A 23,199-nucleotide genomic window follows, 5' to 3' on the forward strand; every position below is an offset into this window, starting at 1 on the left:
TTTATATTGCCCTGATAAATGTGCAGGTATGAAAAGTTGTAATATGGTAGAGATCCAGCACAACAACAGCAACAAAGTTAGCCCTGCGGGCAAAACAATTTAAATAGAACAACGCAACAGCCAGTATTACCAGCATGCCTGCAATCAGCCAGAGACTAACGCTAATGGTTAGCATGAGCCTTGGTTGGGAGCACAGGGAGCAACACTGGATGATCCAAAAGTCCATCATTTCAACAAGCCCCAGAGGTTATTCAGGCTTTCCGCAAAAGCTGGATGGGCAAAAACTGCGTCTTGTAATTGCCAATATGGAAGTTTTGCAATCATAGCGACCTCTACAATACTCATAAGTTCTCCTCCTTCTGTGCCCAGACATGTAAATCCCAGAATTTGTCCATCGTCGGCATTAACGACTGCTTTCATCATCCCTCTTGGTTCATCCGTCTCCAATGCCCTGGCAACATAGCTCATCGGCATAATTGCTGTTCGTATTTTCATTTGCGGGTATTGCTCGCGCGCCTCTCTTTCGTGCAATCCCACGTGGGCTAGCTGTGGGTCTGTATATACCACATAGGGCACGAGCCGGTCTTTCACAGAGGGTCCAGAATGTGCCGGAGAGTCGGAGAACAGAGAAACTTTCAAAACCCGAAAGTCATCATAGGATATGTGTGTAAAAGCGGGAGGACCCTTGATGTCACCTAGGGCATAAATGGAAGGGACAGAAGTCTCTAGAAACTCGTTGCACTTGATGTAACCTTTTACATCGACTTCGATCCCTGCGGCGTCCGTATTCAGGTGATCCGTGTTAGGAATTCTACCAGCAGCAAAAAGAAAATGAGTGACATTGGTCACAATCTCATTGCCGCTTTGAGTCGCCACGGATATATTGAATGTTTCCGCAGATGAAGGTGTAATAGATGTGGCTCTGGCCTCCAGATAAATTGTCAAACACTCATCCCGCAGGATATCAAGCAGCTCGGCTGCTACCTCCTTGTCTTCTCGAGGCAGCAGCTGTGCTCCCCGTTGAATAATCGTTACCTTCGATCCAAGTCTCGCGAATAATTGCCCGAACTCAACTCCAACGTATCCACCTCCGATGACCACTAAGTGATCCGGTACCTCACCTAACTCTTGAATAGATGTGGAGTCCAGTACTCTGTCTTTCCCTATCCTTTCCAGCCCATCGAGCCTTGGAGGCGCCGGCCGGCAACCAGCATTAACAACAATCTTTTCTCCCCTGAGAAGTCTGTGACTCCCGTCGGGCAAGAGCACTTTTAGGGTGTTCGCGTCATTAAACCTCGCCTCACCTCGCACAACCTCAACCCCAGCAGCTTCTAGGCCTTTTTCACCCCCACTCCTGAAAGAGCTCACTATATCGCGCTTTCGCTGTCTTACCTTGTCCATACAAACAGTAAATTCATTCGTTGGTCCAATTTGTCCGGGCACATGGATACCGTAGTCTGGCCCCCTGCGGATCATATGCGCGACGCGACCAGAAGCGATCATAGTTTTGGTCGGCGTACAGCCTTCGTTGATACAACAACCGCCGATGTGTTCCTTTTCAATCAGTACGGTTTTCTTGTTTGCACCGGCCAATGCTTTTGCGAGCGGAGTACCACCTTGGCCTGAGCCTATTATGATGGCGTCGTAATGTGTAGTCGTTGCCATTTTTCTGATGATGAATTGCCCTAATCGTTGGCGTGCTTTGTAGAAGTATGGAAAGTATATCGACATCACGGGTCTTGGAAGAAATTTCAGAGACTATAGGGCCAATCGAGAAAAGTCCATTATATATGGAATGATCGAGTCATTCAACGTAGGCGGTGTCTTAATACATCATAGTTCGCGATGTGGTGGCACGTTCCGTGGCTTGGATCAACCTTATTATATCTTATCGTGGAACCACAAGTTCTAGACCACCTTTGAATGTCGTGTGAGATAAAGGAGGGGATTGCTATACGAGGTCACCGACCTACTTCGTATGAGGACAAATGCCACATCCGATTAATGTTTCGGTTGCTTCTAACTTGATTTGCTCTTCATGTATAGTTGAATCAATGGACATGACCTCCGCATATTCTAGTCACTGAATGAGCCCTGAACCATTGGAAACCAATATCATCCTATCTATGAATCCCAACCTGATTTATTTAACGCAACAGAAGTTCCTTGGAGGATCAAAAGTATCCTGCCATGAGTGTCCGGCATAGCTGCATTCATTCTAAACCTTCACATCAGTGCTGATTCGCCATGACGGCTTTCGAGAAGACGCGACAATCCCTATGCAGCAATGATGCTCATTTGCATGAGAGTCACATTCTCGGTTTATAGGTGCAAGCAAGCCATAGTACAATGAGTATTCCATCATGGCATGCAAATCAACATCCCAATCTGTTAATCGTCTCCCTTCCCGGGGAGTCCTAAACCCTAATACCATTTCTACATGCATGCGACGTTTCCCACATATACAAATCACACCTCGCCAGCTTCTGCGTCGTAATATTTTCTGCTAATCCAAGGTGTTTTCTGGAAACCACGTACACTTTCCATGTGCTCTGCGTGGTTCCTTAAACAGTTGTATCACGCGCCGTGAAGAGACGGACCACTATAAACAAAATTATGATATTGTTGGCTTCGTGTGAGCTCGAATCATCTAGATATACTGGTATAGTACACAGATCCACATCCTGTCAATGGCCCATTGAGCGGTAGGTCTAATATAAAAGCCTAGGACTCATACGACCAAGAATCTGGATCCGCACTGGCTATAGTTGGGCATCTGGATGAGGGATTTAATATCAATACAGCACTACCTAACGGATTGATTCCGCGCGGGCTAATTGTGGTACAACCACTAGTGTTCGAGTTTCGGAGAGACAGCGGTAGAGAGGGGTCGAACCAGCATAGAGGCACGACGCAGCGCCTGGGGGTAGACAGAGACTGTCCAAAATGGAAGACGATGAGTGGATGTCTGTAACAGTCCTAGGCAAATACTGATCACGGTCGTCCTTGTTCCACCTTCGCTATGGTCATCAATGGGCAGCTCTTTGTCACAGCTCGATAAAACCATATAATCACTATTACCCTTCGTCAATACTAAGCACAAGTTCACGAGGCTTTCCCACAATACTTTACATATTAATATTACAACATTTTAGGCATGTGGAAAACACCGGAAGGAATGCCTCTACCGAAATTATGCCGAAGCTTGTGTCTTCCTGTATTAGACCCTTAGACATCATCGGCATGTCGGCCTGCACCCCGCGGGGTGAAATAGCTAGTATAAGAAAAGAACCGGCATCCTTCGGTAAGAATTTATGCAATGCACCCCATAGCTGCGGGGACAATTCGAGCCTGCCGCCGTCGAGATAACCGCATACGGCAATTGAGCCCAATGGGTAGACATTCCCCTGGTGGTTCGGCCAAATTTCACTACTCGATTCGGTTCGCCGGTGGGTGCGTATGTTAAACTTTTTTTTGAGGAATATAAATTCCGGCCTCTCTCACGAACGGGCGGCGCGGCCCACTTTACTTCCCGGGCTCCATTGTAGACATCGGGCTCATCCAGTTGTTCTCTCCTTCGATAAACAAGATCTTTTACATACATTAGCGACTGAGCAATCCCAGGTGCACTGGTATACTACTGGCCTACGCTGTGGCCTTGGCTGTCTTTCGCTTGTAGACTTATAGGTAGATGATAAGACAATGGCATACTGCGGGATATCTTGTTCTTAACCTCGGACCACTTCCGCGTACTAGGTGGAGAAGCTTGTGGGGTTTGGGGTCAAAACCTGGAGACACTGGGGTTGTTTGAGGCTTGGGCTTCAGAATATGCATACAACCACCTCAACTCTAAGCGCAGATCTTTACCGGAAATGTGGTAACGTGGCTTCCTGTCCCACTCGTATCTACGGTGCGATTGCTGGGAAAGAGTTTTCAGGATCCTTGTGCGATTCTTCTAGTGGCTGTCTCATGTATATAAAAGCCCTCAGGGAGCCAGTATCGATGTTATCACCAGACACTGTACAGAGCCATCAATAAGCAAAACAAAGATGCGAGCTTCCCTGTCATATGCTGCTTTACTGGCAGCATTTGCTGATGCGCAGCAACTGTACTTCATGACGGACGGCTATACTGAGCGTCCGCAGTGCACTCAGCCGGCTGCTACTCCTCAGTACCATTTCCGACCCTTTTCCTATACCCTAAATGAGACCGTTCGGTGAGTACCTTGACGTCTAACTTTACTGCAAACTAGAAAAGCACAACCCAGTTAACACAATTCTTTAGCTATGCTACTTCAGTACCCGCGCCAACCACAACCCGGACATATGCGCCACCTTACTCAGAAGCCGTCAAGCACCTCACGACAAATCCAGTGACCACGACATGGGGTAACTGGCTGCCTAATCAGACAGTGATCACGGCCACAGACACGGATGATTCTTATGGACAAGCCGCGTGGTCGTCTCTATGGCAGCAAGCCGAGCTTGAGAACTATACGACTACCGGACTGTATTCGACTACTGTCAGTCCCACGGCGGTTCCAACCAGTGAGCTAGTCCTACCACCACGGGACTACTTCGGGCCAACGGATTGCTATAACTTCCCAGATGAATTTATCTTCGGAGTTGCAGGAAGTGCAGCTCAGGTTGAAGGTGCTATGGGCTTGGAAGGCCGTAGCCCTACCATCCAGGAAAAGCTGGTGAATACAACTCAGCCAAAGAATTATGTGACAAACGAGAACTACTATCTTTATAAGCAAGACATTCAACGATTGGCTGCCATGGGAGTCAAATACTATAGTTTCTCGATCCCGTGGACGCGAATCCTACCCTTCGTGCTGCCGGGTTCTCCCGTCAATGAACAGGGGATCAAGCATTACGACGACTTGATCAACACTGTCCTTGATGCCGGAATGCAGCCCATAGTTACCTTGCTCCATTTTGACAGCCCATTGATGTTTGTGGGAAGCGACAACAGGTCAGCTCATCCAGATATTGGTTACTACAACGGTGGCTACCAGAACGAGACCTTCGTGGATGCCTTCGTCAACTATGCGAAGATCGTTTTAACCCACTATGCCGACCGAGTTCCGATTTGGGTCACATTCAATGAGCCCCTTCTCTATTCTTTTAACTTTGTCGGCGCCGATAATGTGGTGCATGCGCACGCGCAAGTGTACCATTTCTACCATGAACAGCTTAAAGCCACGGGTAAGATGGGTATTAAACTCAATGACAATTTTGGCGTCCCTCGGGATCCAACCAACTCCAGCGACATCATCGCCGCCAACCGATTTCAGGATATCCAGCTTGGGCTTTATGCCAACCCCATCTTCCTGGGCGAGCAGTACCCAGACTCCGTGCTGACAACTCTACCGGGGGCCAAACCACTCAGTGACCAGGACCTTTCATACATAGGTAACACCTCGGACTTTTTCGGCGTCGACCCATACACCGCCACGGTAGTCTCCCAGCCTGCCGGAGGAATCGAGAGCTGTGCAAAGAACCAATCTACAGAGAACTCCTTATTCCCTTACTGCGTTTTACAGGAGACAAGAAACATCTATGGCTGGAACATCGGATACCGTGCCCAAAGCTACGTGTACATCACACCTACCTACCTCAGAGAGTATGTCAACTATCTCTGGAATACCTTCCGGAAGCCCGTGTTCGTCTCCGAATTCGGGTTCCCTGTATCCCACGAAGCCGATCTGGAATTGTCCGACCAGCTGTTCGACACACCGCGCAGTATCTACTATCTGTCCTTCATGTCGGAGATCCTAAAGGCCATCCACGAGGATGGGGTGCATGTCATGGGTGCTTTGGCTTGGTCATGGGCTGATAACTGGGAATTTGGCGACTATAAGCAGCAATTTGGGTTGCAGGCAGTGAATCGGACGACGCAGCAACGATTCTTCAAGAAGAGCTTTTTTGACTTGGTTGATTTTGTGGGTGCGAGGTTACCGTCTTACTCATGATGAGTTCGCCATCCCATGAAGCTTAGATGGATAGAGCTAAAGGTTGGCTAAGTGGACTTGGAAACTTTTGCGGGTTGCTGTTCAAAGTGCATCTAGTGTATGGGATATTTAGCGGTATACATATATTCAGAGCGCTATACGCCAGCAGGTAACACGATATATAGTACTAGGATTGGGAATATTTAGGCCTCTAAGAGAGTATATATCAGGTTTCAAATAGTATAAATAAATTGTTTATAATTTTAAATCGTAACATAGGTATTATGCCGCTCTTTTGGTGCGCGGTCGCCTTGTATGAGGCGGCGAGGTAATCGCTGCTACAACTCACACCTTTTGAATAACCACAACACCAGGATCACCTGTAAACAACCTTTTGTAAGAACCAGCATCTTCATTCTAATACCATAATGTAGCCAAACCACTTACCGTGCCTCAAATCACCATATACCTTTCCATCCACCAATTTCAGAACCGCACCCATATACATACACCCGTTAGTTAGGCTCTATTCCCCACCTAAACAACTATAAGCCCAAGTAGATCAAGGTCAAAAGGTTCAATAAATACCACCATTCTTAAGGACGAACTCTCGATCTGCCTGTAGTCCTTTGAACCATGTCCTCCCTCATCTCACCCACCTTCTTATGCCAGAATACACGCTTGGGAGACAAGCTGCGATCCTCAGGGAAGGATCGCCCAAGGTACCAGCCATCAGACTCGAGAAGGGAATCGTTGAGGAAAGAACGGCGGGGTCGGTGTGATCAGTCACTGCGTGGATTTGGTCTTTTGTCAGAGTCTATGTTTCTTTTGGTAATGGGGGTGCCGTCGAGGGTGATGGTAGAGTATGGGGGATTTTCCATGGTGGTTGACTTGTTGTTTTAGGTTAATAAGAGGGGCTATGGGAATAGTGCAGCTGAGAGAGAGAGAGAGAGAGAAAAGAAGAAAATGAAAAAGAGTAAGATAAACAGATGAACAGAGAGATCCGGGTATGCTAGTTCGGAGGAGTTAAAGATCATCAGATAAGATACGATGGATAATATCCCACGTCCATAAACTGTGTTATGTATCCTCCCAGGCATTTAGCCATTTTGAAGAATTTTCATTATTACGGGTCTACCAGCAACGTTCATCAGCCTAAGTATAAGTGATTCAATCAGATAAGGTGGAGCCTGCAGTTAAATATCCACAGTGTTATGGCGCAGAGTATGCCGTCTCGGACATGAGTTCGGAGATCGCGTCGGATATATTTCATGGTTTGGGCACGCCAATATATTATTTTTGCCACTCTAGTCAATATGTAGATTCGGCTGAATACTCTGGAAACTTAGGGGAGCAACGTTTTGTTGTTTAATGCGTGGCAGTGTCAGCAGCGTTTAGACTGTATAGAGAAGCCTTAGGCCTGGCGCGTCATGCCCTAGATAAACGGTAATCACTTCGCAACTAGCTACCTCTGTCGGTCTCCATCCCTTGTGATAGGAACGACCAGTGGGATTCACAACTCATATCACACTAGAAATAATGAGGAGCACCGTCGTGCCCCTTTACTCCAAGGAGAGAGTCATCCTTCTAAGTCCTTCTTCCAATACCTCCCGTGGATGCGCAATGACCAGGCGAAACCACCCTGCTTCCTCGCTCGCATAGGTCTTTCCCGAAGTAATGTAGACCTTTCTCCTACGCAGTCTCTCCAGAATCTCATCATCAGAGCGGCATGGAGCGTGAACTACAGCTGCCAGATTGACCCACACGAACAACGCAGCATTTGACTCGCGGAACGGGATCTGATGGGCCCGAAGAAACTCAGTCACGAAGCGACAGCTTTCAGCCAGACGGTGGCGGTTGAGCGCAACAAGACTGTCGACATACTCGTCACTCATGAGTAGAGCTGTGGCGGTGTTGTCGGCCAAACTGGAAGGGAAGTTAAATAGCCTTCGGTAAATTCAACGTGTTAGCTTAGAACAATTGACAAGAGTCCAAGCGGTAGTAAGGCGAAGTGGGGGTTAATTACGATATGCCTTCCGCGGAGGCTAGAAACGCCGGATTTTGCTGGCTGATTAGACAGCCAATTCGCAGGCCTGTTGCGCCAAAGTCCTGTGCAGATTGAAGTGAGCGAATATGTGCTTGGAAGCTGTTATCCACAGGGAGCGGGTCTCACTCCTTTACCTTACTCATTCCCCACACCACGTGCGCCATACTGGGATCCATGAACTTCTCAACCTCCAAAGATAGAACAGACGTGAATCTCACGCCGTGTTCCATTTGTGGATTGTTCCAGGTAGACAGTCCATAAATCTCGTCAGATATCAAGTGTATATGGTGCTTTCTGCAAACCTTCATCAATGATTCGAGGACGTCACGGGGGTAGCATTGCCCTACTCCAGGTATGAATTAGTCTCGAGAATGAGGCCCAGTGAATTGAATAAAGTGGTTAAACCAACCGAGAGGGTTATTGGGAGAGCACAGCAGAATCCCTTTGACCCTCTTGCCAGCCTCTCTAGCCCGAATGCAAGCCTGATCGTAGAGCTCACTCGCCTCGATGCCAAAAGGATCGACCAGTCCAAATGAGACCTCTAGAACATTCACGCTGCTGCAGTTTAGCCTATGCACTTTATCCATCGTCAAATATCCCCATGATACTTACCCAGCGCGAGTGCCAAAGAGATGTTGGAAAGTGGTCCAGTAAGGGCGTCCAACGAGCACATAATCTCCAGACTCAAACAACGACCAGGCACAGCATTCGACCGCATTGCTGGCTCCGGCAGTGACCACCATAACACTCGGCTCAAGTAAAACATGGGGACGGAACTGCCGATTCAAGAATCTGCACAGAGCTTTGTGCAGCGACTTGGAACCGGAGAATCCGTCTCCATATGTCAGTGCATGAGGGCTATCCAGACGCTATTCCTCCATTGCAGAAGTCCTGGATTAGTACGGAAGACAAATAGCAATTGACGCTCGTACCTGCGAGTTGATGAAATCCACAAGTTCCGGATGTAGTAATGACTACAATCATGGAGCTACATGTCAGCTCATAACGAGATAATCGGTGTGAGCGGGAGAAGGCTATATGGTAACTCACATTCTCTGCGAGTCCTAGATTTATGATACCGTCGGGATTGGACTCGGGATGCCACAGGTTGTCGAGCACATCGAAGAACAAGGGCCTCTTCTCTGCAAAAGAAACCCCTCGTGCTGAGATGGTCGTATTCATCTCGATAATCTCTTTTTGGAAAACCATAAGTCGTGAATATATCACTCAAGCTGTGTGACACTAAATATGTAACAATTAGATACGCCCACTGTGAGTCAGATGGGAGTATATATAGGAGTAGGGAATATCCAGAAGTGATCGATAAGGATTTATCTTCACAAGTCCGACGCCAAACCGACCATATCCGACCATCTCCGATCATTTATCTCCGAACGTTCTCTGGTTATCTCCGATCCTTGCCAAATCTGAGCGCCCTTACATGATGGTTCTTGAACTTGTATATCTGCCTCAATATACCCCGAATATATGAGTGATAACTAGGAAGGACTGTTTAAACATAGATTACATTACACCTTGCACCCGTGCTTTTTATCATTGCCAGTAGAGAAGGTACAACTTAGAGCCCCAATACCATCTTTATTCAAGAGATGTGATCTATATCTAAGTTTGTTTAGACTAACAACGTTGTATAGGTAGTTTCCGGCATTTAACAAGAGACAAGTGGGTTTTATTTTTAAAAGGATAGAAATATCTTGGGTATGAGTCATAAATGCTATATTCCGTCAGGGATTAACCTAACCAATACAACAACACTTTCATCAAAACATTTTGGTGGGCAAATCCTATTCAGATAACTACTGGTATTCTACGTATTTATTTAGCTGCTATTCTTGACATATTTTTTTTTGAATATCACTCTTCTGCCAAACTAAATTATAGTAGGCATGACAAATTGATGTCCATGCACTCACTGTATACCGAGCATATGATTTGAAGTATGCTTGGTAATGAAAGTAAACATCATTAGCCTCCCAGCTAGCTAGTGCTTAACAGTCAGGTCGTGTTAGTCTTGTTAACCTATATTGCTTTATGTTAATCTAACCTGAATATACCTTGTCTGTTACACTGCATCTCACCGGATGTCTGCCTACCAGTAACTAGGTTTTAAAACCAATTAGTTGGAACAAGCTTTACTATTCGCCTTTTTGAATCAGACATCCTTAGTTTCCTAGATCCATTCCGCCCAAGTCTCAAAGTGCCAATATCGCCTGACTCAACATTTATTCCGATATAGCTATTGGACACCATTTCCTACTATAGCTTCGCTAGAATGCCGTCTGACCGCAGTATGGAAAGGTGATTGCGGTTAATGTCGCTAATCGATCGACACCTACATGAAAGTCAATAATCACTTTGGAATGATGGATGTGTTTCTGCAAGACAGATTTACCCGGCCAGTGCCATAGTTATCCTCAGCTCATGTTGCAGTATATCCACCGCTAACTGCACACCACTCTGGCCGTTGTACTGCACAGTAGGCTATCAGTCAGCATTGGTACCCGCTTACTATACTAGATCAAGGGAGTGCAACCGCCAGGCCCCATATAGGGATCCTCCCTAAAAAGCAATGGTCCGCACCCATAGCAAGGGCTTTGAAGATGTCTGAGCCTCGTCGAATCCCGCCATCGACGGCTATTTTTATCCTCCCTTTCGCCACAGGCGCACATTCTCGGAGTGCATCCAATGTGGCCGGTATTCCGTCTAGCTGGCGACCTCCGTGGTTGGAAATAACAACCCCATCCACGCCATGTTGAATGGCAAGCTCAACATCCTCCACAGTTGAGACTGAAAACACAATATAATCAGCAATGTAGCGCATACACAGCAAGATGAGGATGTCTCTAGACTGTACCTCCTTTGATCCACACTTGCATGAATGTGGTTTGCCGAAGCCAAGGTATTATAGTGTGCCATTCGATACTAGCGTCTGGGCCTTGTATCAGTAAACCTTGTCACAATATTGAAAGAAATAACTTGATTCTGTGTATACCAAATTGCATGGCACTATTGCTCCCAAAGAATTCCTCTCTGCCCCTGGATAGTAAGTTTGGCCAGCACAGATTTTCCGGGATGATGAAGTTATTGCGGTGCTCATTGATCCTTTTTCCTAGCGTTGGGCAGTCTACTGACAGGAACACTGCTTTATAACCAGCTTCTACGTACCAGAGGATGAGAGCTGGAATATAGAATGAAACGAGGACATAAGGATAAAACATACCTTCAGCCTTTCTTAGAATGTCTTTCATCAGTGCTCGGTCCTTGAGCATTAGCAGGTGTATTGCATAAGGATTTCCATTGCCTTGCATTGCAACCTCTTTCAAAGATACAGTAGAGTGCATTGCTAAGACCATACCAAGGTTCTTTCTAGCAGCCGCTCGAGAGGTTGCCAGCTCACCATCGGGGTGCGCTAATCTTTGCATGCCTGTGGGCCCAAACGTAATTGGTAAGGCGACCTGGACAAATATTCAGCGACGTGTATAGAAAAAGGAGCTATGGTAAAATGTGAATACTTTGGATCCAAGGAATTCCGAGGACAGATCAATATTTTCGACGTTCACTAGAGTGCGTGGTCTGATCTTATACCGGTTGTACGCTGCTTCGTTCTCCTGCAGCCTGTCATTGATATAAGCTGCGGTTACCTTTTGTGTTAATGAGATTTGAAATTGGAATAGGACTATACGTTACTAGGTCCATGGCCCCTTCATCGTGAAATTCTGAGAATACTCTGTCAGTGAAAGAGAACTACAGCATTTGAATAGGTGTGTAGCACCTGCATAGCTCTTGGGCAGGTTCCGTCTAGCTGCATTTTTCAAGTCCTTAATAGAAAGGACACTTCTATCCTTCACTTCCTCGCGATTCATGTTTGTATGCACGCCCACGTGCCGAATAATGGCGTAGAATGAAAGGCTTTGGAGTAAGGATCAGAAAGGCAAGCTATCATAGCATCGTAGTTGATCCAAGAGATATGTGAAAGAAGCGGAGAGCCATGTCGCCGTCTGACAGAAATCTAAACGGGATAGTTATCCCAACAGAGTGGGCTGGATCCCACAATGACGCGTCAAGATGCCTCTGTTCAGTCTCCGGCCACTCAATGAAGAATTACCGAACAGCCTGGTTTGCCTTTTTTCCGTACGTCATATAACCCATAGCAAGTAAAGAGTCACTTCTATGGATAGGTGTCTCGCCTCCATACATTCCTGTCGCCCCCTGAGAGGCTAGGACTGGATCAACTGGGTGTATATGGTGGCCTTCTGCGTAACAAATGGTTGGTCTAGCGCTGGCATGTTGACCCAACCCAACGTCCATAGATTGGAACGCTAGTTGAAGCCTAATTTCGCGCCTGAAACAAGCATTTTGCTGATGTATAGTCTGTATTTGAAGTGGAGCCAGTATACGAAATTTTGGTTGAGCTATTTCAGTGTGTGCGAACTGGTCCACTGTCCCAAATATTGACCATGACAGGTCGCCACCTCGCTAAATGGCAGATCCCGGAGTCTAACCCCACAACCAAAAAGCTGGAGATTACTTCCTATGTAATCCCTTAGGTGTCTTTGCTTGGCGATCCTTGGGGCCTCGTTCTCTGGTTGATAGGTGGGTATCCGATCACTTGCCACCAAGTAGCTGGTGTTCCCACGGTTTTCAGGCGAATCTACATGCGTGTCAGAGCTGCCCCACTTAAAACAGTCCGACCAGTAGACTGGAATTAAACTCAATGCCGCAGGCGTCGCATTTCTTCAGTAGGTATCTAGTGGTTAGCCTGTTATATGCCCGCTACTCCATCGCGTTCGGACTTTGGTTCCAGAGGTTCTCTTCCACGACCGTGGATCAGAATGAGGCTCCCCACATTTTTGTCATTTAATACTAATTACACGGAGCACACATATTGAAGACCCACACTGAATGGAAGCTGCGTACGCGTATATCTTGAGTTAAAGGTACAAGATTTAGTTAAACGTCAATATTTGGCTTTTGTCTGGTCCTATCCTACAGTTTCACGTCTATGTCATAGTGGAAACTACAGTTTTGCTTGTTCTAAGCTTGTCAGAACTCTTCTGGGTGGGCCACCTCGGCTTCCGTTCATCCCACTACACATCGGTCTGCCTGTTGGTTTGTATGCCCATCGGGCGCGATGGATACTCGGGGCTCTGTGCTCAAGTATATCGACGACATACTGTCCTATAATTGGTAGAAATTTGAAGCCGCTAGGGCAGGTTAGCCGTCACAGCGTGTAGAGCGTGGCGAAGGCATGTGGAAAGGCCAGTAGTAGACGGTACTTACTGGCCGCTGTCTCCAGTGGCAAAAAACAAGCCAGCAATATCAGGGTGGTGATCGATGATAAAGTCCCCGTCGGGGGTATCAGAATACCAGCAAAGCTTGCGATTGATCCATGGGTGGTCCTTGAATTGAGGCAAGAGCAAGGTGAGACCCGCACGGAGAGCAGCGTCGGCCTCGTCTGGGATGAATTGAGGCTTGAAAGATTGCCTGAAGAGTCTTGGGGCGGAGGTCGAACTCCACGCACGGATGTGCACTCTGGATTCGGCCGCCAATGTTGTTTCATATCCATAATCATGCCTTGCCACTTTCAAGATGTTATCGCTAGTCGGTGGAAAGACAAACACTCCCGATGTCAAATTGCATGTCACCGGTTGCTTTGCTAGCTTGGCGGCTTCATCTTTGGACAGTTGAATTGACGCCACTGGGTGACAAGTAGAAACGACTGCCCCATGAAGATCAAGCAGATGGTTTGTCCATGACCCAGTTGCTAAAATCAGCCGAGCACAGGTCAGGGTCTCTCCAGAAGCCAGCTTGATGCCCACCAGCTTTTTCTCTTCCTGCAACAGTGACATGACCATCCCTCGTTTCCCAGTTATGAATGAGATGCCGGCCTTAGTGCACTCGGATACAACCTCTTGAATAACATGCTTTGCATTGACCCACCCACAGACCTTGTTAGAATAGCCATTGATATGCTGGGGCAAATCTCCATCAAAAAGTGGATACCTCGCCTTGAATTCATCTCCCCCTCTGAAGGTATGAACTGTTTGTCCAAGCAGCCGCAATGCTTGCTTGGTGCGTACGACGCGTGGATCATCGATTGACTCTGTCAGAAGAGCGAATTCACACTCGTTGAAATAGTCGTCATACTTTTGTCTCCACATCTGCAAAGCTTCCAAGCCTAGTTTGGCATAGAATGGATCTGCGTAGTCAACACGTATTACCCTGGAAATGTCGACACTAGATCCATCAGGGACTGGGGGCATGTGTCTATCTAGTACGAATACCTGTTGGTAGCCACGCTTTCGGAGTTCCAAAGCTGTGGCCAACCCAAAAACACCAGCACCCACGATTATTATGCGATCTGTTCTCGGGCATGATTTGTCAGGCAAGAAAGATGACTGCTGCATCATGAAGACACTAAGACGTTGAAAATTCCGAATCGAAAGAATCGTGTAGTTTGATATAGCGAGGAGCTACCGTGCTATGTCAGGTTTATATATGTCAGCATCCTTCGACGGGTCAATTTGTGCCCCATAAACAACACCGTTCCGTGGTCCATTGGCCCAATTCGCGGTACAATACACTACGACTTCACTTAACGTACCCATCCAATTTAAATCAAGGTCAACGTCATAGTGTTTCGAAGACAAATCCCGCCATTCTTTCTATTCTACTTGAGTGAACGGCTTCAATGAGGATCTAATGCTTTTAGTAAGACAGCTCAGACATTCTTTATTCTGTACTTTATTCACTGGGTTTTTAGAGGACAAAATTAGATAGTCCCCGTTATGTATTCTCAAAAGTCCAAACCTTCGTGAAAGAGGGTTAAGCAGATGTCTAAATATTGGATCCACACCACTTTCTTCCAATCACTGCGAACATCCTTAACTCGGGGACAACCCCATCAGAGTAAGCCGCTTCCATCTCCCGCAACATGTGAGAGGCTTTTGCATTGGCCTCAGCCTGGTTTCCAGTCTGTCCGCTCCGTAGGACTGTGACTGGCAGTATGGCTTGAAGTAACTGACTACACCAGAGCTGTATATCTGCATAGTGCTCGGGGGTTGCAAGTGTGCTGTATTCGTACTTGCGAAGACCTTGCAACCCAAGGTTCCTACCCTCCCGCATAAGAAGATCCGACATCCGCAGTGACAAACCAGAATCTACCATATACCCAGAGACTAGATTTATGGCTCTTGTTATCTCCACAGACGGTCGATTAGGTGCCGTATAGCAAAAGTCGGCATCTTCCCATTGGAGGTATCCATTTGGACCTATACACAATCCTTTAGATGCTACCGAGGTTTTATAGATAGAATCCCTTATAGGACAACAGACTTACGTAGTAGACCGGTGACATTTTCTAAAGCCTTAAGCAGATCAGGCTCACGAAGAGCCAAAACAAACAAGCGAATGTGAACAATATCATAGCGGCCCAAGTGTTCGTTTGGGAAAGGCTGGGTGACATCATGGATTGTAAAATCGATGTTTCCCTGTTCAGCAGGAAACTGATCACTGGAGATATCAAATCCATGTAGGTGGCAAGGTGGCGCTTCGGGAACGGAGTTCATCCACTTTGATAAACGTATCAACCATATCCTATAATATTGTTAATAAATGAAGAGTAGGATAGGGTGTACATAGGCTGACCCTGTGCCTGTGCCCACATCAGCAACATTCACACCATTCTCCATTTCAATGCTTATGGAGGGGTGCAACAGCTCATACCCCATGAAGTTGGCTAAAGTTCCATGCTGCATGTCTAGCCTGCATTCCGGGTTAGTACCCTACATCAACAAGATTTGCCTCAGACATACCGGTGAGACTCTGTATGATCCCTGTTGTTGAGGAGGTATAATTCCTGGTGAGCCATATTTCATCCTATGTGTACTGGAGAGTTGGAATCTTCATAAAGCCGATTTGCGAAAGGCTGAGTACATAGTGGCCGGGGGGGGCATTAGCAGCATTTAAGTAACGGATACGTCAGTTACCAAAAGTTGTGACTGGCTAAAAACCATTATTAAAGATTATTAAACAGTTCCTAGTAATTGTAAAAGTCCCTTAGTAGGTTATAGCTATTAATCAGTTATTATTTAATCATGTATTATTTTTAATATTTATTAGTCTTTTAGTAAACAGTCATAACCCTAGTTATATCGTCCATTAGAGATGTCGAAAGATATGTGGAGAGGTGGCGACGACTGGTGTGTCGGGTCGTAGATAGAGGATTTATCAAGAAGAACACAAACTCTGCTATGAGTATATTCGCATTCACTCAATCATTTGAAGATGATGTTTTGAAAACCTTAAGGCTTACGCTGCTTTCCATATACCTTCTATAGCAGTGCTTTTGCACTGCCCAGTACCCAGTGCCGCGGAAATATGTACCGCGGGAGAACAAACCCTATGCCCGACCACGGATACGCTCTTCGGTGGCAGCAAATAAGATGTTATCCCGGGAGCTCCATTTGACCCAATGCTTCGGTCCCATCAAAAGTGACTAAAATACCTCATAGTACTATCGGAAGTATACCGAAGCGCAAACAATTGTTATACTTTGCAATAATCAGGAAGACGAATGAGTTTTCAAGACTTCATGGTAAGCACCACCAGAGTGCTAGATCACGTCTGCTGTACCACGGCAACGTGGTGGAAATTGGGAGAACCTGTTCTGTTCTTCTTCTGCTTTCTGTTCATTGGCTATATCACTGTAATTTTTGATAGCACATTCCCAGTCACCTAGTCTCTGGAACGCTATTCTGCAATAACCCGAGCATACCACGGTCATCTCATACCTCTAGATCAAAGGAAAAGCTGTTTAGCTCGCCTTTTTACGTTCAGCTTACGTGTAGGTGCCGTTTTCGGAATATAGTTATGGGGCATCAAGCCCTACTGTGGTCATTACCAACTCTGGATATTCAGAGAGATGCCAATGCGTACTGTAGTCTAGGATGACGTTCTCGACAATGACCATAACACATAATACCTAGACGAAATGACTGTGTATAAAGGACCAAGAACACTTGGAGTGAGCTGTATATGACTTCCTCAAGCTTAACAATATAAAGATAACACCACAAGCTGAATCCCTTGTCCTTACCACTATTAACTGCACACTTAAGCGCTATGACTCTAGCCACTGTGGCCTTTGACATATTTCTCCGTGGCTCTAGGAACCAAAGGCGTGCAGCCGCCAAGTCGTTGGTTGGCTCTTTGCGAAGGACCGGCTTTGTGAAGCTGATCAATCATGGCCTTCCCCTAGAGACAATTGAGAAAGCGCAGGAATGGGTAGCCTTATCTCACCTCTATAATAGTACAGCTCGATGCTAAATCCCATACAGAACAGGAAGTTTTTCAACCTTAGGCCAGAGCTAAAGGCCAGGGTCGTCAATCCTCCTAGCCCACAGCCCCAGCGCGGATGGAGTTATAAAGGAGCCGAAACCACGGCCGGCCTACGGACTCCAAACCCCGGGAACATCCGGATGGACGAGAAAGTAAGTCATTTCAGCTTTTGTTCTACCTTTTACCGGGGTGGTTTCGTCAATTACCAGGAGTCTTGTAGAGGCTAACCTCAAGTGCTCATTTGTGACAGGAGAATTTCGATGTCGGCCCACCAGATGACACTGTATATCCGAACAGATGGCCAAATGACAGCCTTCCAGGCTTCCAAGCATTCACAGAGACATTCTTTGGAAAGTGTCAGGACCTATGCTTAGATATTATGTCGGCGTGTGAGATTGGGTGCGATGTGCCTGAGGGAACGTTCGTCAGGCGTTGTGTGCCAGCTTCCAGTGAGCTGAGATACAACTATTACCCCCCTGTTAGCCTGTCCCGGCTTAATGAAGGTACGACTCGTCGGGGATGGCCTCACACTGACTTTGGAATCATTACGCTGCTTTTCCAAGACACCAAAGGGGGACTGGAATATGAGGACCGTCAGCACCCCGGAACATTCATTCCTTTAGTGCGCGAGAGGCCTGATGAGATAGCGATCAACGTAAGCGACACTTTCCAACGATTAACAAATGACTTCATCCGAGCCGGTGTACATCAAGTCTTCCTTCCCCAACATCTTTGCTCTATGCCACAAATCTCCAGTGACCATGTCCTGCCCGAGCGACATTCAACTGTCTTTTTCTTCAAGGCTCATCGCGAGTGCATGGTGGGTGCTATACCAGAATTCGTTAACAAGCAAAACCCGGTAAAATATGATAACATCACTGCTCTTGAGTTCCATAATCGCATGACAGATATTTTGGTTAGCAACGCCAGTTCTCCTCCAACTGCCACATAGTCCTGATATGGGGCAGAGGAAATATATGAGGGTATTTGTGATGTAAAAGTTTTATTAGATATTATTCCGTCTCTAAGGTGGGGGATTTTATTTAGTTGTTCATTATTAGATGAATATTTGATGGATTCAATTTTATACGATGTACATCGTACATGAAGCTTTCCCACTAGATTGAAGCTTGCTCCATAACAACAGTTAGGTCTCATATTTAAGCACCAAAGCGTACCATACCTTGTTTAATTTAAAGGAATATTAATAGAAGCCAAGATACTGGTACACCATGAAGGGCATCGCGGTTCTCGCTCTGGTAACAGGAGATCAATATATAATATTGCATCTAGTTGTACACCTCCCGTTTTAGTTCGGCAGCAGCAGGGGATTGCAACCCCAGGAATAAAGAAATGGGATCGTAATAACTAGCAGCTCGCGTCGTGTAGTAGATGCATGGGGCCTTAAGGGAAGCACATGGCCATGAGGAACAGCCTAGGGGACTTGCCTCCTCTATGTTGCCTAACCTGTACGTAGATATTGACAAGTACATCTATTCCATAGGTTATGGGAGGAAGTGATACTTGTTGGGACTCCAAGGGCAATGCTCGTCGCAATCACCGACGGTTCGCCGAACCCCTGCAGGATGGCTTCTCTGAGCAGCCCACTGGTGGTCTGGAACAGACGCATTGCCAGATCCAAGACATCTCTCGGTGTAGAGGTCGTATATAGCGTGTCCTGACCCTTCATCTATACGTAAGGGTCCTTTCCGGTAGCATATCAAGCTAGTATTGCATATACTGCAGGTTGATATGTGCGGCGGCGTATAACCAAGTTCGTCATATGTGTTACAGACGCTGGCGAGCCACATATCGACCGCCCGGTGTGCACATCCCAAACGGGGTATCATGCACTCTTCTTTTCCAAGCTGCCCTGCCTCAATCGTGAACTTGTATTCCACTCTGACCTTCAGCATGTCGGTTTCGTCCAGCTCAGGTAATATCCGAATCTTTATCTCCGAAGATCCGTACTTCATGACGCAAGAGTGCCAGCAGAAGCGTTCCTGGGTATTGATACCACATTGCGTTGCCAGAGCTGTCAGAGACTGTTGTCGCGCTCGCAGAAGGTCAAAGAGATCCATCTTTCCGTGAAAGGTCAATTTGATGCATGGACATAAATCAACTACGCCAGCGAGATTCCCAAGATTACAAATTCGGTGTTCAGGTTGCTTTTTCTGTTCTCGCTGGGGAAAGCAGGCCACCATATGTAGCTTCAAGCATCTGGAACATGCAAGCCACCGCCTATTCTCTAGGAGTCTGATGAGTTGCCACCGAGGAGTCGCAAAGTTGTATTGGTTCCGATAGTGCTTGAAGAGCGGCGCAAAATCCGGAGTGAAACGCAGTAGTTCTGAGTTCAGAACGGCAACATCTGCTAAGAATAGTCGCGTGCAGGTCAAGGCAAGACACGCCCGAGGAATCACCGGCAAATATGATGTGATCTTCAGCAATAACTCTGTCGGCAGTTGAACAAGATAACAGTTACGCCCACTCTGTGCTTTTCCTTGCACCCGAGCTAATGGCCAGTGTCCTGTCTCCCACTTTTCCTTCAGACGCTGAAGGCTGTTTGCCATGTCAATCGAGAATGCTCGTCTCAGATGTTGCCTTGTAGAAGAAGATATTATCTTTTTGCTCAGCTCTCGAGCTGAGGACATTTCTTTGTCGCTATAGTCGCCCATAGTTTGACAGGAGTTCATTCTTGTGCCGAAGAACCAGGTCTGGTAGCGCTTCTGTCGTCGCCCGGCCTTGCAAAATATGACGATAACGTATGGAGCGCTATTTCCCAAAAAGATTGAAAGATTCTGTGTCAAAACAATGAAAGCAAAATGAGTAGAGTCGTATATAAAATAACCATTTTCTTCATTGGTAAGTAAAGAAGAACTAGACAAAGCGTCCTTAACTGAGACGCTCAGAATTCTTGACTTATCTCCATGAGGCGGGCCTTGGGGGTTGAACGGTGTCATATAGCACACAGCTCTGCGGTGCTAAAGCTTTAGTGTAGGGCAATAAATAATCCCTATTGCCTAATTTTAAGACATATTCTAAGCAAGGATCATGTGCAGGAGAATATATAAAATTGTGCCTAATATAGGCTTCAAGTACCCACTAAAGGTCCCTACTGCACCCTACTATATTCAAATAGTCCTGGATAATCCCCATTTCCCAGGTGCTCCATATGTGAGATGAATAAAAGCTGCATCTCATCATACGCTAAAGATCTAGCATGGCTAACCTGTGTTACTGACGCCACACGCTATGTTGATGCCATAAAGCCGAACTGGCTGCGCTAATCCTAGTCTAGTAACACTACTTTTAATTTGCGCGAGAAGCGGCAGTAATCCCCGCATAGGGCCTGAGCTTGCAAAGATAAATCAAAGTATACTTCCCTGTATTATGGAGGCAAAGCTGCATCTACTACATACTAACTAGTCCCACATACAGCATAGGATCCATAGCGAAGATACCATTTGGCAGGGCTGTCCAGTTATTAGCGTACTTGCTCCCGGTCTAGCCTTTCTATCCGTGAACAATGCAACCCTTCTCACAAATATTTCGCCGCTTCTCCACTTTGCCTTCAACCGAATAGCGCCGGTGGCTGTCACAGGGACTACCCTAGCTCAGTGGGGCCGCTGCATAGCGTACAACGAATAAATTCATTAGGCATTGGAGCGCCAGCTACACTAGCAGGGATAAAGTCGCATCATCACTTCCGAAAATGCCCACCTGCGGCATCCACTTGGGTAAGGAACATGGCAAACGAAATGCCCAAGTTGTTGATCACGAATGATATCAATATAAGGCCGCAGTATATAGCCAGTCATGAACGACGCGTTAATTGTATAGTAGGGGTCACTTTGGGGAGTCTGTGCTAAGTACAGAGACTTGTTCCGTTCAAACCAATGCCAGTCACTTCTGTCCGCAACTAGATTAGGTGCCCAATAGTTAAGGGTGGCTAGCAATGGGTTCCTGTTATCTCTTGCATAAATGTGGAGCACTGCTCAGCTACCAATACAGTAAAACGCCGTTATAAGCAACCACGCTATAGGGAATCTACGCGTTAATCGTTATAAGCAATCCAATTAGATGTCTAAAATAGGTTACCATATGAAAGTCCCTAAACCCCTGATACAGGGGAGTCTTATAGATCTATCTAGTTCTCCCTACAAAATTCCTTATAAATGAGTAGAGTGGGACCTTTCAACCAATTATTTACATTTGAGAAAGTCAATCGTCATGTGCTATACAATTATTTAGTTCTAAACCTTACCCATACAACATGTTAATAACGAAAACAAGTATATTCCATCACATTATAGCTTTCTACTAGGACACTCTCTACCACACAAAAGAAATAATGAATAAATTTTATTATAAATTATATAGAGTCTCTAAAATTCTGGTCATAAGTACGTAGTCTATAAAGGAATCTCACTATAAGCATACCCCCGTTAGAAGCATTTTAAATCGCTGGCTAAATTGATTGCTTATAACGGTGTTTACTGTATCTTCTTTTTCCCCGCATGAATGATTACAATTTACACCCCGAAACGAACCTAGTTAGAGTATACATAAATTGATCCCCAGATGTGCACCACTCAATAGAATGCATTGACCGTCCGTGTATGTATGCCCGCGAGAGCCCCTGCCATTAATCATGAAGGTTGCCGCAGGGCTATACTATATGTTTGCCTACGTTTTCACTCTACTTACTAGTGCACAATTGACATATCGTAGCCATTAAATTCAGTTGGGTGCAGGTAACTTCACAGGGTCCGGTCGGCCTGCATATACCAGAAGCTAAGAAAGTAAAGGTATACCTACTAATGTTCCCTCGTGTTGCATTGTGACGAGGCAAGGCTAATCGAGGCTTCTACTGGGGAGCCCGGTTTATCATTACCGCCATTTGAATATTCCACGTGCTCACAGGATTGATTGATTGAAGGCCATTGGATTAAGACGAATTATGGTGGAATAGCTCGTATCATTTACCTCATCATTTGCTGAAGTTTTGTGTTCACGTGATAGTGCACCTCTCCTTATACAAGCGCTAGATTGGTAGAACGTAGGCCCTTCACTGTAAACGTCTTCGCCTAGCTCCCGCACGTCTAACTGGCATCTATGAAAGATATCCGATATTTCATCGAGGACCTCATGTCGATTAGTGTCCGTCAAAAGACTATCTACGTGGATGAAACAAGTTCCGAGCCCATACTTTGTATTTTTGTATTTATCAATCAACCAACCCGGAAGGACAAGAGTGTTGGTACAGATTCATCCCCAGCTTCTCAGCAACGCGGAATATACTACCAATACATATGCCACGAGGACATGCGGCCGCCATGTGAGGTACTCGTTAATAGATCGTCGAAGCTCCCTCCAGCGTTTCGCTCTTGATCAAACTAGGTGCCACCTAATGAGGATAAGTAGTCGAGGTCTATGTTTACTCGTCCAGAGATAGGAGCTCAGACATGCATGGCCCTTGGAGGATTTGCTTGGTTGATTGCATCCTTTGTTACTTTGCTCACCTTAAGAAAGGGCAATCGTTCACCTCCCATTTATCTCCTTTTATCTAGGGTCATCATCTACCTATTTCGCAATATTAAACTGTATTGCACTGACCCTAAATATACTTAACAGGTTACTATGCGTAATAGTCGGTCTTACGATGCTTAGTGGTCCTTATATTTATCACCAAAGCTTTAGGTACGAGCGAAGCATATACTATACAAGCATATTATGGCTCTCTCCTGTTATATGCCTCACCCTTGGCTTTATAACATAGTGCGAGTAGTTGTATCATATGTTGATATAAAATACTATCCCATAAGTTCTCTTTCAG

General features: G+C 46.1%; 8 protein-coding genes across 8 annotated transcripts; 2 read left to right on the plus strand and 6 right to left on the minus strand.

Annotated features, from left to right (window-relative positions):
• Window positions 1–76: 76 nt before the first annotated feature.
• On the minus strand, window positions 77–1,729 carry BDV27DRAFT_107720 (mercuric reductase). Its single transcript, XM_032064448.1, has one exon. It carries the CDS (start codon window positions 1,663–1,665, stop codon window positions 226–228), a length of 1,440 nt encoding a protein of 479 aa, XP_031928125.1. The 5' UTR covers window positions 1,666–1,729; the 3' UTR covers window positions 77–225.
• A 2,320-nt stretch (window positions 1,730–4,049) lies between these two features.
• On the plus strand, window positions 4,050–5,977 carry BDV27DRAFT_157244 (glycoside hydrolase family 1 protein; the record flags this gene model as incomplete). The annotated part of the gene is made up of 2 exons (XM_032072467.1): window positions 4,050–4,216; window positions 4,285–5,977. The coding sequence occupies 2 exons, from the start codon at window positions 4,050–4,052 to the stop codon at window positions 5,975–5,977; spliced, it is 1,860 nt and encodes a 619-aa protein (XP_031928126.1).
• A 1,541-nt stretch (window positions 5,978–7,518) lies between these two features.
• Window positions 7,519–9,185, minus strand: BDV27DRAFT_157245 (pyridoxal phosphate-dependent aminotransferase; the record flags this gene model as incomplete). The annotated part of the gene is made up of 7 exons (XM_032072468.1): window positions 7,519–7,903; window positions 7,983–8,065; window positions 8,138–8,346; window positions 8,413–8,558; window positions 8,616–8,872; window positions 8,936–8,977; window positions 9,054–9,185. The coding sequence occupies 7 exons, from the start codon at window positions 9,183–9,185 to the stop codon at window positions 7,519–7,521; spliced, it is 1,254 nt and encodes a 417-aa protein (XP_031928127.1).
• A 1,095-nt stretch (window positions 9,186–10,280) lies between these two features.
• Window positions 10,281–11,987, minus strand: BDV27DRAFT_171860 (alpha-hydroxy acid oxidase; the record flags this gene model as incomplete). The annotated part of the gene is made up of 9 exons (XM_032075711.1): window positions 11,797–11,987; window positions 11,707–11,740; window positions 11,537–11,639; window positions 11,245–11,479; window positions 11,017–11,181; window positions 10,879–10,953; window positions 10,558–10,811; window positions 10,417–10,493; window positions 10,281–10,356 (listed from the first exon to the last, which is right to left on the minus strand). The coding sequence occupies exons 1-9, from the start codon at window positions 11,885–11,887 to the stop codon at window positions 10,281–10,283; spliced, it is 1,110 nt and encodes a 369-aa protein (XP_031928128.1). The 5' UTR covers window positions 11,888–11,987.
• Window positions 11,988–13,041: 1,054 nt separating this feature from the next.
• Window positions 13,042–14,431, minus strand: BDV27DRAFT_171862 (NAD(P)/FAD-dependent oxidoreductase; the record flags this gene model as incomplete). The annotated part of the gene is made up of 2 exons (XM_032075712.1): window positions 13,042–13,228; window positions 13,305–14,431. 2 exons carry the CDS (start codon window positions 14,429–14,431, stop codon window positions 13,042–13,044), a joined length of 1,314 nt encoding a protein of 437 aa, XP_031928129.1.
• A 430-nt stretch (window positions 14,432–14,861) lies between these two features.
• On the minus strand, window positions 14,862–15,894 carry BDV27DRAFT_144753 (class I SAM-dependent methyltransferase; the record flags this gene model as incomplete). Its single annotated transcript, XM_032070296.1, has 4 exons — window positions 14,862–15,295; window positions 15,364–15,620; window positions 15,672–15,788; window positions 15,839–15,894. The coding sequence occupies 4 exons, from the start codon at window positions 15,892–15,894 to the stop codon at window positions 14,862–14,864; spliced, it is 864 nt and encodes a 287-aa protein (XP_031928130.1).
• A 1,253-nt stretch (window positions 15,895–17,147) lies between these two features.
• BDV27DRAFT_144754 (Clavaminate synthase-like protein) lies at window positions 17,148–18,315 on the plus strand (the record flags this gene model as incomplete). The annotated part of the gene is made up of 2 exons (XM_032070297.1): window positions 17,148–17,309; window positions 17,614–18,315. 2 exons carry the CDS (start codon window positions 17,148–17,150, stop codon window positions 18,313–18,315), a joined length of 864 nt encoding a protein of 287 aa, XP_031928131.1.
• Window positions 18,316–18,600: 285 nt separating this feature from the next.
• Window positions 18,601–20,251, minus strand: BDV27DRAFT_127479 (F-box protein). The gene has a single exon (XM_032066775.1). The coding sequence runs from the start codon at window positions 20,054–20,056 to the stop codon at window positions 18,869–18,871; it is 1,188 nt and encodes a 395-aa protein (XP_031928132.1). The 5' UTR covers window positions 20,057–20,251; the 3' UTR covers window positions 18,601–18,868.
• Between the last annotated feature and the right edge of the window lie 2,948 nt (window positions 20,252–23,199).

The sequence above is a fragment of the Aspergillus caelatus genome (assembly GCF_009193585.1).
Source record: "Aspergillus caelatus strain CBS 763.97 unplaced genomic scaffold BDV27scaffold_76, whole genome shotgun sequence".
Classification (NCBI taxonomy): Eukaryota; Fungi; Ascomycota; class Eurotiomycetes; order Eurotiales; family Aspergillaceae; genus Aspergillus; species Aspergillus caelatus.